General features: G+C 45.1%; 2 protein-coding genes across 5 annotated transcripts in view; one reads left to right on the forward strand and one right to left on the reverse strand.

The window, feature by feature from the left end:
• Positions 1–3,602: 3,602 nt before the first annotated feature.
• The window catches only part of LOC143770392 (interferon-inducible GTPase 5-like), a 93,333-nt gene continuing 81,373 nt past the window's right edge, over positions 3,603–15,562 (reverse strand). For 2 of the 3 annotated variants that reach the window (XM_077260000.1, XM_077259998.1), the window contains exons 2-4: positions 8,081–8,172; positions 7,008–7,659; positions 3,603–5,803 (exon numbers count right to left, since the gene is read on the reverse strand). In XM_077260000.1, the coding sequence (XP_077116115.1) occupies positions 4,759–5,803; positions 7,008–7,657 (1,695 nt within the window). In that variant the 5' untranslated portion in view covers positions 7,658–7,659; positions 8,081–8,172 and the 3' untranslated portion in view covers positions 3,603–4,758. Of the gene's footprint in view, positions 5,804–7,007; positions 7,660–8,080; positions 8,234–15,562 lie in introns of those variants that run through there. The other variant, XM_077259997.1, reaches the window with a different exon arrangement.
• On the forward strand, positions 8,193–14,413 carry LOC143770393 (interferon-inducible GTPase 5-like). Of its 2 annotated transcripts, none has more exons than XM_077260001.1 (3): positions 8,193–8,327; positions 10,316–10,968; positions 12,023–14,413. In XM_077260001.1, exons 2-3 carry the CDS (start codon positions 10,319–10,321, stop codon positions 13,134–13,136), a joined length of 1,764 nt encoding a protein of 587 aa, XP_077116116.1. In that variant the 5' UTR covers positions 8,193–8,327; positions 10,316–10,318; the 3' UTR covers positions 13,137–14,413. The 2 variants fall into 2 exon arrangements, with proteins under 2 accessions (XP_077116116.1, XP_077116117.1); XM_077260002.1 differs by lacking the exon at positions 8,193–8,327 and adding an exon at positions 9,095–9,156.

Genomic DNA, 15,562 nt, shown 5'->3' on the forward strand with positions numbered 1-15,562 from the left:
GCAGCGGCCATCTTGCAGGAGGCATTACACGCACAAAAAAAGGCCAATTTTTTAGTCAAAGTAATATATATAGCTTGCAAAGTTACAGTTGGAAAATGTTGAAATATGTATTTGCTTCCATTTTATGACTGGAACCCTATGACCAATACAAATCTACTAATAAATATCAACGTATGATTAAACATTGTGCGATATTGACCGCTTTCACCGCAGATTTTTACGTGTTTGCGGTTTTAAAACATAGCCGCAACCGTTACCTGTGAATATACTGTACATCACGAGGAGACCCCTAATTACGTTCGTTGTCATGAGACCAGGAGCGGCACCAGAATTGCCGCGGTTTTATGGCGGGTTTTTTTACCACACGTTTCCCAGCTCACGCTGTAATTACCACGGCTCGGCCATATGACTGACAAACTGGAGGCAACGTGACCGTGGGCTGTATTTCCACAGTAAAAAATTTAAAAAACAGGCCTCATTCACACTACTGTGTTAAATGTATGAGTCGTAGCCATAGTTTTCACTGACAGAAGATGTCCTCATTTTGGTCTATGGCGCTATTCACATTTCCAAGGTTTTCGGGGCAACGAGTGCCCATAAAAATGGAGACTTGTCTGTTTTTGATCGAGACAGAACACAGCCGCCATCTTATAATTTTGATAGGAGAAGCTTGAGAAAACTTCTTGTACACAAAAAAAAAACTGATGAATCTTTGAGGCTATGTTCACACTGAGGATATTTTCACCTCAAAATCCTTTTCATTATCCAGAAGTTTACGGCTAATTCATCATTTCAAACTTTTCAGAAATCTCTCAAAAATTTTTACTAACGCGAGACATTTCGGTTCTGTGACATTTTACTTTAAAAAGGCACAAAAATGAAAACAAAAACAAAAAAAAATCTTTGGGGATCGATGACTAATTTATCAAACATTGTGCACCATTTTGATGTATTGGATGTAAAATCTGCCAGTACAAAAGGAAAAAGACAGGACAAAAACCAAAATGACATGGGGAATAAAAACTGAAAATGATGAATTGGAGCCAAAGTTTTAGTTTTTCATTTTTTTTAGTTTTTTTTTTTACATGTTTTGGGTCAGTGGCTTCTGGATTAGGAAATCATTTTCATGGTTCAAAAAGTTTTAAAATGTTTGCGCAGACCCTGGCCGGGGACGCCCAGAGTCCATACTGGAGACCCCAACGTGTTTCACGTGCCGCTGTTTGATGGTTCTGTGACGCACCAAATTCCCCTCCACCAGCAGATATGCGACATGACTTGACGCAGAATCTGTAAGCAAAAAAAAGGGGTAAAATCATAGTTACCATGAGGCCCATATTACCATATTTATTAAGTCTTCTGGAAAAATGTGAGAACTTTCGGATTCCCCAAAAAGCTGGCAAAGTTGGAAAGTTTTTTGATATGTGACCCGGAGACGGTGTGTCGTTATGCAAAGGGCTTTCTCCAAACGCATTTTCAGGAGATGTGGAGGAGGCTTGAAAGGCGCTTTACATAAGCGCAGACTGGGTTTGCCTCTAAAAGGGAGCGAACCTATATGGGAAAAGTTTCAGCTGCACCCCTAAAAGTTGGCAAGTTCGAGTATTAGGGTGGGCGACGTTTCATGTTCTCAACCAAGGGCGCATTTCTCCCCCGCCTCCTGCCTTGGTAGGGGGTTGCATTCCTGACTCGTGACAATTCGTACCAGAAGCTTGGTCGCGCCGCTAGCCTAAACTGTGCTCTCTCCGATGTTGCAAGTGGAGGCTGCTTCACCTCAGTGGTATCGGAGGTTCGCAATTGCAGTGGAGCTAGCTGGATTCAGTGATCCCGACGTACTTTATTGGAGACATTTTGTAAGCACTGCTATCCTTGACTAAGAGAACGGACACCTCTGATAGACTCCAGAGGTGGCCGGCAGCCTAGGCAACAAGTAGTAAGCTATACATTTAAAAACTCCACCATTCTTGATTTTCAGTAACAAGTAAATTGTAAAGTTGCTTGTTTTTATACGCACTTTGCAATTTTAACCAACTCCTCTCATGTCATATAGGGTCCACTTAAAAATGCCCACTTTCGGTCAGGATTTAACAAATTCTCGGGATTCCTGGGAAATCGGGAACAGTTGCCAAGTAGGGATGAGTGGCTTGGTGGAAGTTCAGGTCCTGTTACATAACCAAACTTTATGTCTAAAGTTCAGTCGGGTACCAGAACTTGAACCCGAACCCCACTGAAATGTATGCGGAACCCAACTTTGGAACTTGAAAATTCTCTCTCTCTCTCAACTTTCCCCTGGAACTCCAAAAATTTTTGGAGAAGTCCATGTTCGGGATTTCAGCATTGGACACAAGTGTCTGTTATTAACTCCGAACTTTAAAGTTATGGTCCACTCATCTCTATTTGCCAAGCAGTAGAGATTCTTAGTCGAGCCATGTGCATGAAGCGGTGTTGGAGAAACGAGAAGATGTGGACGACTTGTAGGGGTGCACATTAGGGGAGTTGTCCGCCTTGGCAATAATAGGAAGTAGATTCTCTCATCTAAGAAAATTGGGCTGATTATGCAAATGATATTCTTACAAAACTCTGATCCAAGTGTCAGCATGGTATGATCCGATTCTCTAGGACAGAGGTCCCCAACCTGTAGCTCAGAAGCCACATGTGGCTCGCGGCTGTCAGCTTGGTGCACTAGCTTCAGTTGTAGCAAACAGTTATGAAGAGCACATCTGAAAATGGTGAATTTTATGAGCAGCCCTGCACAAAAGAGCAGATCTGGATGCACATATACTGGTCTTAGGGGTTTTGAGATGATCTAAGTATGGTACGCTGGAGACAAGATGACACCACCTGTCAGAGGAGGTGTTTGAAGTTGGATGTGACAGTGTCTTGGGAGTGCTTTATAGGATAATACTGAATGAGGGTATTGTAGGAACCCATGGATCTTTGTATACTGCTTTGGGATGATTGATTTTTGTGGAAAAGCTTTGGTTACCATTATTGTGAGGGGGGCAGGAGTTGAATGTGGCTCGCGACCCTCTCTCAAGGCTGGATGTGGCTCTCAAGGTCAGAAATGTTGGGGACCTCTGCTCTAGGACATTGATCCCCAATTCCGATCCTTAAGATTTCCTTAGTATTGCCCAGGTGATAATTGCATCATGTGGACAGCCAAGAATTCCATCACCTGGGCAATACTAAGGAAATCTTCAAAACATGACCTGTTGGTGGCTCTTGAGGACCAGAGTTGGGGAACACTGCTCTAGGATGAGAGAATTGGAGCACACTGTGAAAAGATGGAGAACAAAATCTCCATCTTCTCTATTGTGTAAGTAAGCAAAAATTGGTCTGCATTCAGGTTGTCATCTGGAGTGCAGTCCAATGCTTCCCACGTACTCATTGACTTGCATAAGGAAGACGTCAAAAAGTCTGGATGACAACAGGGCCGCCGTTGTAAAACCGGCGATGTGGTTTTTTGTGGTGGCCTTCTGCATGGGAAAGTGTATTCTGCTGTACTGGGTAAAAATCTATAAGCTCCATAACAATGACAGGTGTGATCACCGGAACAACACCCGCGTGTCCCAGCTGTGCAGAACGTCAAGGAACACAATGAGAACTGATGCAACAACAACCCGTTTATTAGTCAAGTCATCAAAACAAAACACGAGATGGTAATCAGACATGTCGATAAGAGCTTACACCTGTTCACACCTGTTGTGAGCGCTCCGGACGACACGCTGTTATAACATGCTTTTTTTTTTTTTTTCCCAAGCAACTGTTGAGAAATCGTTATTCTGATGAGCCCATAGAAACTACAGCAGTCGTAGCGCTAATGCACATATGCAAATTGCAGCCATTTACTATCGCACGATGCAAATTACAATCAATCAGTGCAAACGGGTTGTCATTCTTCTGCTCGTGTACCAGATGAATACGTATATTAGACTGCCCGAAGGTGAGTGCAATTCATTTCTGAGTCGTCCCATTGCAGCATATCTAAAAGTCAAATGCCTTCTCCAAAAAGGTTGGGAAAAAAATGGGGGCAGCCATATTTTTTTGCTCCGTGGCAGTGCAAACTTCCTTGCCCGGAGCTCGATTATTGACATTCTTGGCGCCTCTTGCAATTACTATCATGAAATTTGCAGGAGCCTAGTAATTGCAAGGTGCCGGCTTTCGAGTGCCGGGCAAAGAAGTTCACCGTGCCCTGGTCCGGCTACGACGGAGTGCAGAAGTGGCTGCCGGTAATGGGTAGAGTGAATCTTAATGCTGATCTCTAGTAAGTGGCACATTGGTACAACGATACGGCATATTGTGTGGTCATTCTCCTACGTAATCTTTCGGCACCAAACAGGTTTCTTGATATACAGAAATTGTTTTATTAAACACGACGTCACAGGACCATCCTATTATCATATCATCCATGTTTCTAGGATGACGCGGAGCTTGGCATACACATTACTGCTTTACTACACAACATCCGGGTATCACATTGGCATGTATGCAGAAGAAACTCCATGCATGTACAAAACATTAGGTATCAGGGACAGCTAATGCCTGGGCATACGGCAGGGCAAGCGACATAAGGAGGAAGCCCACGACGGACAGAACACTAGATTGGTTTATTCCTCGTCTATGCTAATACTAGGTGCGCGGATTGTTTCTCTGGTGGGTTTTGCTCTTACAAGATTTAAGGGCGATGCCAAGCTTGCCGCCCAGATAGAGATACATCAAAGCATAAATATGTATTTTGGGGGCCACAGCTCTACATGACAACAATCACACGCAAGGCCAGTGGCAGAAGGCAGTCCTTTCTTTTGCCACCTTTTGATTGGTACAGCCATGCAGCAGTACCCTCTCTGCATCCTCCGCCATGCCCCATACGGCCTCCACAAGTAGGCGGTAGGTACGGTCTGCAGACAGTTTAGAGGAAGACTCTTCTCCTCCGCCCCAGCGGGGCACGTAACTCCAGACGATCTCCGTCAGAGAAAGTGGTTGCGACGTCAGTTGAAGCAGTTGGTCCTCGCTTGGATCCTGTGCCAGGGGGCACTGAATCTCCGCACGCAAGTCCTCAGGACTGCACCCGGTCACTTGTGATATTAGAGTCAGGGAATCTTCATCCAAACCGAAGCGGGCACGTAATGATGACAACTTAGAGGAAAGGGTGGCCAGGGCATCTTGCAAGTGCCCTTGACTTGACTTGGCACATACATCCAAACATATATCATATATGCCCATCATAAGTCTTCTCCGCTCTCTCCTTACCAGCTGAACAATGATGGTGGGAATGGCATGTAGGAGCCTTTCCCTCACCAACTGTGGAGCTCCCTTCTCTAACGCTACCCTCAGGCCAGGTAGGTCAGTGCCAGCATGGCATTTTTTACTGCCACCCTCTTGCCCATTGGCCTCGTGTTTGTGTCTCCTATCACCCTCTCCTCCAATCAGCATACAGTGTTTGCCAGCTGCCACCAAGGCTTCAACCAGTATAGCGCGGGAGCTGTTCTCCATCCCCGAACCCAGAATCAGGTAGACATCACAGGCCTCCGACTGCAAGTTCTGTAGGTACTGCTCCACGGACATGGGGGGTGTCCCTGGCCCAGGGAGCGGCTTCACTACAAGACCAGAAAGTGGGGGCTCACAGAGAGCAGAGACCGTCGCTTCTTTATCGCTGCCCGTCACACCCACCACGGCGGACACAGGTGGGGGGTTATCTAAGAAGATGCTGAGGAGAGAGCAGAACTCTGAAAGTCCTTCTTGGTCACACTGGACCTCAAACACCGACACTAGTTCTTGACAGTGAGGTTCAGTAGTAAACGGGACAGGCCTGCAAACAAAAATAGACAAGTTACTTTAAGGCCGGGGTCTCATTCTGCATTTTATAAAAGAGGAATGGATTGGATTTGTATCCAATAGGTTAGGCTACTTTCACACTAGCGTTAACTGCAATACGTCGCAAATGCGTCGTTTTGCCGAAAATACGCATCCAGCAAAAGTTCTTGCTGGATACGTTTTTTCGTCATAGACTAACATTAGCGACGCATTTGCGACGCATTGCCAAACGTCGCGTCCGTTTTGCGACGCTTGGGCGTGTGGTAGCGGACCGTCGGGAGAAAAAAACGCTACATGTAACGTTTTTTGCTCCCGACGGTCCGCTTTTTCCGACCGCGCATGCGCGGCCGGAACTCCGCCCCCACCTCCCCGCACTTCCCCGCACCTCACAATGGGGCAGCGGATGCGTGGGAAAAATGCATCCGCTGCCCCCGTTGTGCGGCGGAGACCACGCTAGCGTCGGGAACCTCGGCCCGACGCACAGCGACGGGTTGTTCCCGACGCTAGCGTGAAAGTAGCCTAATTCGCAAGTCAACCAAGACTTTCCTAATTTCTGCCCCTCAAAAATGATGTCCTATTCACCCTGTCCATAATTAGACATCATTAATCCAAAAATGGGATCTGCAATACCACTCACAGCCTACAGGTGTGGCGCTGTTTCTGGGAGAAAGTAGTCATTTTTTATAGACACGGCAATACCAATTTTTTTTTATTAATTACCATATTATTATTATTATTTGCAAAAGAGGGGATTCGGTTCTTCTATGTATATTTTTTTCTAACTTTACATTGCATTTTTTTTAGTCCAGCTAGGAATTGTTTGGTCGTTTGCTCTCTATACTATTGATACTATGATAATTGCGGTCAGTCTTCGGTGCCGTATGTATAACACAGCTGGCACCCCTGCTGTATGGAAGGAGCTCCACGCCTGCTCCATGAAGTGGTGGCGTATTTCGGCCATACACTAACCTTAAAGGAAATGTTAAAATACAGACACTATAGGGGTAAGTGCACCTTTAGTTTAATCTCCAGATTCTCTGCATGCTCAATGGACATGATTAAGGGTGACCCCGGCTCAAGAGTCCCCCTCATACAACATATATCTCGATCACGGAGGTCGGCTTCAATTTACAAAGGGTTAATGGCTCTAAGATTCTGACTTTATATACAGCCTTGTTGCATCGACCTTCATCTCTTACCTCTTCCATTGCAGAATCTCCTTCTCGATATAATCCACCATTCCTTGGAAGTCGTAGTTTTGTGGTTCTAGACCAGACACCAGAAATATAACGGACCCCGGCATCCCGTGCCCACCCAGCTGTTCCTGCGCTTTGCCCCTCACCCCCATCAATGTTTGCCCCCTCCAGTAACCCTTCCCTTGTTGTCTCTTTTCCGTGTGCATAGCGAGGTCTATATGCGTTTGCACCATACAGACGGGCTTCCCTAAATGTTTTATGGCCCCTAGTATCTGCAAGTCTGTGTCAGTGATGGTCTCCCCAAACGTTACCACCAGGCAGTGCACCGTGTCAGCTTTGATGACGTCTACATATACCGTAGCAGAGTCACCAGGTTTATACCCCGGGCAATCAAGGAGAGTAACATTAGGTAAAGGTGGATAAGTGTGCCTCTCAACCCCATGTTCTCCACCCTCATCCCTAAAGTAGGAGTCTAGGAAACCAGGACCGAATTGTTCCGTGTGGTTACAAAGAGATCGGACTAGTGTGGTCTTTCCAGAACCTCTTGGCCCGATGATGGCGATGGTGAAGTGTAGAGATTCAGGAGGTGGAGGTGGTGTCTCAAGGGCAGGTGGTCCGGATGCCACGTCTTCAGGTATCTCAACATCGGACATGTCTGGTTTTTTTTTCAAAAGAGATTGAGGGAAAAAAAAAAAATGAACAAAAAAGAGTGCAATGAGTAAGCACGGACGTACGCATCTCCAAAATAGCATCGCATGAAAGATTTATATGGACTTATGATAAAGTGGACGGCGGGAGTCACGGGGAGAGGGATAGTTACTGCGGCAAAGTAGCAATTCTCACTTTCATGGGCTTTAGCATAGGAATAATTTCGGGCTATCCTATCTGCTTGCATCATAAGTTTGTGCCCCCGCTGCCACCCCAGGTTACACTTCTAGGCCATAGCAAAATGCAAAGGTTACAATGATACGAGGCAACAATGGGGTTGCACGACAAAGGGGCACAATTACAGGCAGAGGGTTAGGATGGCGGGCATAATAAGGGTAGGCTGAAAGGACGCATGAATATACACTTACCTGCTGTACAGATGCTATACAATAGATGACAGCTGTCAGGCCGCTGTGCTGTATACAGCTCTGGGCAGGGAGGGGATATAGCAGCAGCGTCACTGCAGAGAGGAGGAAGGAAAACAGGGACATGTGAGAGGAAGGAGGAGGAGAGATACATATATACACCCTGGATCAGCTGCTGAGAGAGGAAGGCCAGGCCCTGACATCCACTGGCCGTCTCCTTCCACCAGGAGATCTGCTGCACCTGAAACCAGTGAGCAAAGGAGACCCCCAACCCCAACTCCCCCTGCATGCCACCCGGTCCCCCGCTGCGATACATTGTGACCACAACTATAAATATTTACACAAACACATTGTTTCCTTCCACCCTCCTATTGTCACAAGGTTCCCATTTCTTCCCATCCCCCTCCTCACATCTGATCCTGACCTAATCCCTGCACTGCCTCCTTTCCTATCTCTCTACATTTGGATTATTCACATGGAGCATAAATGCTGCGGGGTTTTCATTTTTGAATATTTTGGAGCAAAATCTCTGTGGTTTTGCTGCATTTTTTTAAAGTGTTTTCCTCTTTATTTGATGCAGATTATTGATGAGTGAGCGTGCTCAGATAAGGTGTTATCCGAGCATGCTCGTGTCCGAATCGATTATTTTCGGCGTGCTCGAGTCGCCGCGGTTGTTCGATAGCGGCAACACATGCAAGGATTGCCAGTCGAACAGCCATGAGACATGCAGCTGCGGGGACTCGAGCATTTTTTTTTCAAGCACGCTGAAAATACTCGAATAGGACACGAGCATGCCCAGATAACACCTTATCAGAGACGCTCGCTTATCACTAGTGCAGATTTAGAGTAGTGTTTTTTGGGGGGTTATTTAGTACAGAAAATCTTTGATTCTGCACTTAACACAACTACGGTTTGTTTGTTTTTTATATATATTATTATTATTCATTTTTATAGCGCCATTTATTCCATGGCGCTTTACATGTTTTTTATGTCTTTTGTTCTGCAATAGAGGAAAAATACACAGTTCAGCAGCGTCTTTATATGCACAGTTGACGAGTTTTCGTGAAATCACATCTGAGGTGCGTGAACTAATAAATGCAGCAGAAAAAAAATGCAGCATTTACGCTGTGTGTGAACACGACCTAATGTCTGCCACCTCTCTTTATATTCCCTGTTGTAATTAGCGAAGAGCGAATGTGGTTGGATAAGGTGTTATCTGAGCATGCTCATGTGCTGACCGAGTGTCTTCGGCGTGCTCAAGTAATATGTTGGGAGTCTCCGCAGCTGCATATCTCTCGGCTGTACACATGCAGGGATTGCCTAACAAATAGACAATCCCTCCATGTGTTGTGGCTGTCGTGCAGCAGCGGGGACTCGCAACATATTTTTGAGCATGCTCAGATAACACCTTATCGCACAGCTCATCTCTAGTTGTAATGATGGCACTGGTGGACACAGACAAAAAAGGGCCCCTCTGTAAGAACAATATATGGGCCTTTTACAGGTCACCAAAATGCACAATTTCGCCTGCTTTAGAGGTAGAAATGGACCCCCTTACTCATTGGGACCCTTTTTGGTTGCACCAATGAAATGTGCCCCCTGAATGATCACCAATCTGTGGCCCTCCAGCTGCTGAATTCAGCACGGCCTAATAGCTTCTGGCCCATCAACTGTTGAAGGACTACAATACCTAGCATCCTCTGCCTGTTGGGGCATGATAAGGGCTGTAGTTTTTAACAGCTGAGGAGTTGTGCTTCAGTGTTGATCGCAGTAGTTGTATGCATATCAATCCAGCTGATATCACCAATTCAGTTGGTTGGCGATAATTTGCTTTCACCAGAATACCCCTTTAAGGTGTACAAGAGAGGATTTTCAGTCCTAGTGCAAGCAAACAAAACATTAGATCACGCGCGAACCAATAAGTCTCAAGGTCCGTCAGACAAATCTCTGCATGCCCTAGTTTGTTTCGATATTCGGATCTCGGTCATGCAAGTTAATGAGTGCGTTGGAAACATCGGACTGCACTCGGATGACATCTGAGTGCAGAGCAATTTCTGCTCCTAGAAAAAAGGAGAAGATGGAGGCATCTTGTCCATAATAACTAACCTGAAACAGGTGAACATGTATAAAATAGATTTAAAACAAAAAGGATACAGAAAAAATGCCAAAAAAAACTAGACCAAAAAATATGCTATTACAAGTCGGGCCCTAATTCTCTAATTTCTCCATCTATTGCAGGTTATGGAAACATTTAGTGAGTTAAACCTGAAGGAGGTTGAATTCAAGCCACTAGAAGATCAAAATGAAGGACACCATGAGGATCCTCCTCCTCCTGAAGACTGTTGGGACTTTTCCGTCGCTGTTGCAGGAGGACCAGGCGTTGGCAAAACAGTTTTGATACAGGCACTTCTTGGCTTCAACGAGAATGGCCAAAATTCAAGAGCAGCGTTTCTCCATCCTAATAAGCCTGATGGCCCATTGCTGTACCTTCACCCTTCCCACCCCGGTCTAACCTTCTGGGAGCTTCCGCTAGACGATGGATCTCCTGAGAAGTGGATAACCGAGGCCGACCTTCTGCTTCTGGTCACTGATGCTCAGTTCATGCAAGCCCATGTTGACTTGGCTCTCAGTGCCCTATCTCAGGCTAAAAGACTCTGCTTGGTGCGCACCAAGGTAGACTGCGATTTGCACACCCTAAAGAGGAGGATGAAGGAAGAGTACTCCAGGGTAGAAGTGTTGTCGGCATTGCGGAAGGTCGTCCTCATGCCATTTAACGATGTGGCAAAGAAAGAAGCTTTACCACTTTTCCTGATGTCTGGTTTCGAGCCATACAAACTGGATGCGCCATCGTTGAAGGCCAAAATAGAAAAGACCTCAAAAGAACTTGGCAGGTGGGTAGACACTTGGCCTTCGAGCACAAGCAATGTAGGAGTAGACCGTGGTTTAATGGAAAACTCTATAGAAAACTCATAGGAAAAGATCCAAGATTTTCCTAAAAAATAACTTTCATAAGGGGAGTGCCGAGTCTCTAACGCTGCTCCTTGTGTCTGTTGTTGTCTGCAGCGCTGAGCTCATTGATTGGCAGAGACTCGGCGCTTTCCATTTTGGACGATTTTGCCACTTTTTCATCATTTACTATCTTGGTTGGTGACTGGCATTAACAGGGGTGAGGCTTAACTATCTCCTCTCCTAGTGGGGGAAGGCTCCTGCTGCAGCCAGCTTCATTAGTTGCACACATAAGTTAGATGGATAACTACCCGATCACTGGGACCACCACCAATCCCTAGAACCAGGGCTCTAAAGTATCCCATCTGAATAGAACAGTGGTCGATCAAGCGCACTGTCACTGCCGAAGACCAGCTGATCGCATCTCTCTGCTATTTCTGATAGTCCCATTAATAATGGATGCTCATGATCGACCACTGCTCCGTTCACAGGGGGCACTTCAGAGACCTGGGTCTCAGGATCATTGGGGGTCTCAGCTATCTTGAAGTTATCCTGTATCCTACGTGTAGAAGATAACTTTCAGAGTTGAGAATAAACCTTCAAGGCTGAAATCACAAGTTTTTGATGCAGCTGTTTTAGCCCAAATCTCAAGTGCAGTTTTTGATGCAGCTGTTTTAGCCCAAATCACAAGTGCAGTTTTTGATGCAGCTGTTTTAGCCCAAATCACAAGTGCAGTTTTTGATGCAGCTGTTTTAGCCCAAATCACAAGTGAAGTTTTTGATGCAGCTGTTTTAGCCCAAACCAGAAGTGGATCCAGCCAAAGTATAAATCTGTCCCTTATATTTCCAATTCCCCTTGAATCCAATTCTGGATGTGTGATTTCAGCCTTCAGGAGACGACATCCACTAGTTGCTATGGTGTAGAAACCATACTGTAACAAGGACTACAAAGATCACAAACAGACATTTAGTTTACCATGTCCCTGCTTTTTTCCTACAGAGCCTTGTGTCTTGCACAGCAGGGTTACGAAGTGATCGGCTATGAAGAAATTGCTGAACTACAGTCTGCACTAGAACGAGGAGGGATCTCCGAGATGGTCAGATTTATCCAGAGCAGTTTGGACTCTCTTTTGGACACCCGTTTTGACCTGGCATTAATGGGTGGTAACCCTGGCTTCCGTCACTCTTTCTTGAATTCCCTTCGTGGCATGAAGGATGGAGAGGATGGTTCAGCTCAAGGTGGAAATCCAGAAAACCCAATTGAGTATGCCAGTCTTAAATATCCCAAAGCCAGCTTGTGGGATCTTCCTGGAATGGAAAGTCTTGAGTCTCAGCCAAAAAAGTATCTGGAGAGCGTTCACATGAATCGATACGACTTCACCCTGCTGTTCCTCACTCCATGGCAGGAGGCCTCGAGTAGTTACAGATCTCTCGTTCTCGAGCTAAAGAAGGAAGGGAAGAAGAGCGTCTTCATCCAAGATTGTGAAGATGATAAGATGCCACCAGGACCAAGAGAAAACAAAGTTTTTGTACTATCTCCAGCTAAACTACCAGGGCCAGAATTTCATAGATTATTGGGTTATCTGGAGAAGAATCTGCCTAGTCACAAATTGCGAGCGTTCATGCTCTCCCTCCCAAATCTGTCAGCTGAAGTCATTGAGAAGAAAAAGGAAGCGCTTTCTCAAGAAGTCTGGAAGGTGGCACTTCTCTCCAGCTTGGTGGCTAGCGTTCCTATCCCTGGTGTTGCCATTGCATGCGATCTGTCCTTGCTCACTGCCCGTCTGGACACTTATCGCCAAGAACTGGGTCTGGATGGTGACTCGCTAGCCAACCTTTCCCATAAGTCAGGAGTGCCGGTTCCAAAGCTCATGTTAGAGATCCAGAGTCCTGCGGGAAAGGGAGTGACACGTGAGCTCGTTCAGAAATTGTTAGGTTCAGCAACAGGAATTGGGTTGGAGGTGGCAGGAGTATTCTTGCATAAATTTCCTCTTCTAGGTCCCTTAGCCACTGGTGGGATCGCTTTTCATGCTAGCTACCTGGTGCTGAGCCGATGTTTAGAGGCTATGGCGGAGGATGCCCAGAGAGTACTATCAAGAGCACAGTCACCTGCTTAGACCTGAAGTTACTGTGATGGTGCTTATTGCTACTGCATATAATAAATACTGCTGCTCACTACTTCTCATAATGTCACAGGAGCATCTCTGATGTAGGTTGTGGTGTGTCACAATATCGTGAGATGAATGGCGCAAGGTGACCAGGGAACCTGTCGCATTGATCATGGCGTCCGATCTGCAGGAGGTGCTGAGCAGATTGATGTATAATTTTGTGAGAAAAGATTTAGTATGACTTGGTTTCTATCCCTTTAAATCTCTGTTCTTTTATGCTTGGAAGTCCAGTGGGCGGTCCTAATCAGTGACTAATCTGTTTAAAAACGAAGCAGAACCGCCCACTGAACTCTTCAATTTTATGGAACGAAATGCAACTTATACTAAATATTTTCCCACAAAACTATATATCGATCTGCTCTATAATATACTGCCCACAGATATCTGACAGCTTTTCTATTATGAATCTATTCCTTCATCTTTCTAAACCAGTATATAGTATTCACGAGGAAGCTAATTTGTTAAATTAAAGCGGATCTGACATCACATTTTATAATATAAACTGCGTACATTTTGGACCTGACGAGACTGGTGTCCTTACTTTGGAATCCAATTTAGAATGTTTGTTTACTCCTTTCTATTTTTTAAGTTTTCTTGTTTAATATTTAGATGAGCATTCCTAAGTCGTCATTCTGACAGATTTTCCAAGTAAGTATCCCAGCCTCATATGGTTACCTTATAGGCACCACGATCAGCCGCTGTACCGTCCAAGGACTCTCCCTATATAATGTCCAATACAATCACTAGATCATTGGACCTCGGCTCATCGGTCTGTGAAACTCGTTCTCATGGTTTATAATCTCAGTTAATAATCGGGCGCCTTAATGCCAAGGCTTGCTTTATTACACTGCGTCCGCAGGACCGGAGAGAAGCCACGTAGCCATAATTATTAATGTATTATACTACATGGAATTTGCTGCCATATACCGCCGCTCTATCCCGAGTAGCCGAGATCCCAAATGTACAAAGTAATTAAAATGGTAACAGAAATGCACTTCATTAAACGGACGGAAGTACTGTATCCGCTAGTTAATTAAAAATGCCGCCATATGACTTGCGCTATATTTGTGACGTCCAGCGCGACCTGCTGTTTCCACTGAGACGGTGAAATTAGGTGGCCGAGCCTTTGTCTTACGGCAGCCTTCTGTTGAGAAATTATAATTGCATGTCTGCAAGTGTCTGTTTTAATTTATCTGATCTTGTGAAATAAAAGAACATGCAATGAAGTCCGAGTTTTGGTTGTTTCCCACTGTTGTCAGCACCTTTCACCTTAAATTTACTCGATCACCTACTGGGCGGCAAGGGAACTGCAATTAGGAAGCAGGGGTATCCTCTAATTACAGAAAACGGGCTGCCATAAACAGTGTCTTGAAGATTGCGGAGAGTTTCATCTCCCCAAACACAAAGGAGAGGAAAACCGAGAGAAAGATAAAATTGGGACCCTTTAAGTGTTGTAGCCCGTTCTCCAAAAAAAGGCTAATCTTTGGGGGTCTCCCTGGTCTTTGTGAACATGCTGTAATTATGTAACAGGTTGCCACAATGGTCACGTGCCATAACATTGACATCACCACTCCAAGTTGCCAATAGCTGTCCTGGATTTCCAAAGACCGTAAGTGGGCAGGGTATTTGCAAAATTGAGCTTTTTAAGGTTTAGATGGATATGGGCTTAAGAAATGTTGGGAGTAGTAAAGCAAATGAACCCTTTTGGATGACCCTTTTTAACATTTGTCAACATGGTCATTTTATTCAGTCATAAAGACACAGATTTGTGGGCACCATTGGTGACCGAGCTCCATATGGCTGACTCAAATGACCACTTTGGATAACCCTTTTAATATTTTGACATTTGCCAACATGGTCACTTTGTACAGTCATAAAGACACTGACTTGTGGGCTCCATTGGTGACCGAGATAATATAATATGGCTGATGGGAAGTAGTTTCCTAAGGAGCTTATTTTTAAGAGGAAGGTTGGCCAAACCTGAAATTTTTGGTAGAATTTGGTCGGCTGTGTGTGAGGTCATCCCAACTCTCCTTGGCATATTCTGTATGGGACATGTTGAATTTCTACTCCTAATCCCTTTTTTTGTCAAGGAAAACAAACAGCTATTCAGGCTAGACAGGGTGAAGAGGGTAAGGAATCCTCTGTTCTTAACCCTGTCCAGAAGATCTGCTGGAGAATTCCCAGATCGTGATCTCCAGAATAGACTCAAATTGTTGAAGAGTGATTGTCATCACAAAAAGAGTCAAGGTGTTAGACAAAAATGAAGTCTAGGGTGTCAGGACTTTAGAGTATCACAATGGGCTCCATGTAAATTATCCAGAGGACAATACAGGAGTGTCCAGAATTTAGGAACAAGGGCAATAAGCAATCTA

The sequence above is a fragment of the Ranitomeya variabilis genome, chromosome 4, assembly GCF_051348905.1.
Source record: "Ranitomeya variabilis isolate aRanVar5 chromosome 4, aRanVar5.hap1, whole genome shotgun sequence".
Taxonomy (NCBI): Eukaryota; Metazoa; Chordata; class Amphibia; order Anura; family Dendrobatidae; genus Ranitomeya; species Ranitomeya variabilis.

Bases quoted from the DNA above. Each gene is read 5' to 3' on its own strand.
- LOC143770393 (XM_077260001.1), top strand. From the start codon at position 10,319: ATGGAAACATTTAGTGAGTTAAACCTGAAGGAGGTTGAATTCAAGCCA. The intron at 10,969-12,022 runs GTGGGTAGACAC...TTTTTCCTACAG, and splicing joins ACCTCAAAAGAACTTGGCAG to AGCCTTGTGTCTTGCACAGC.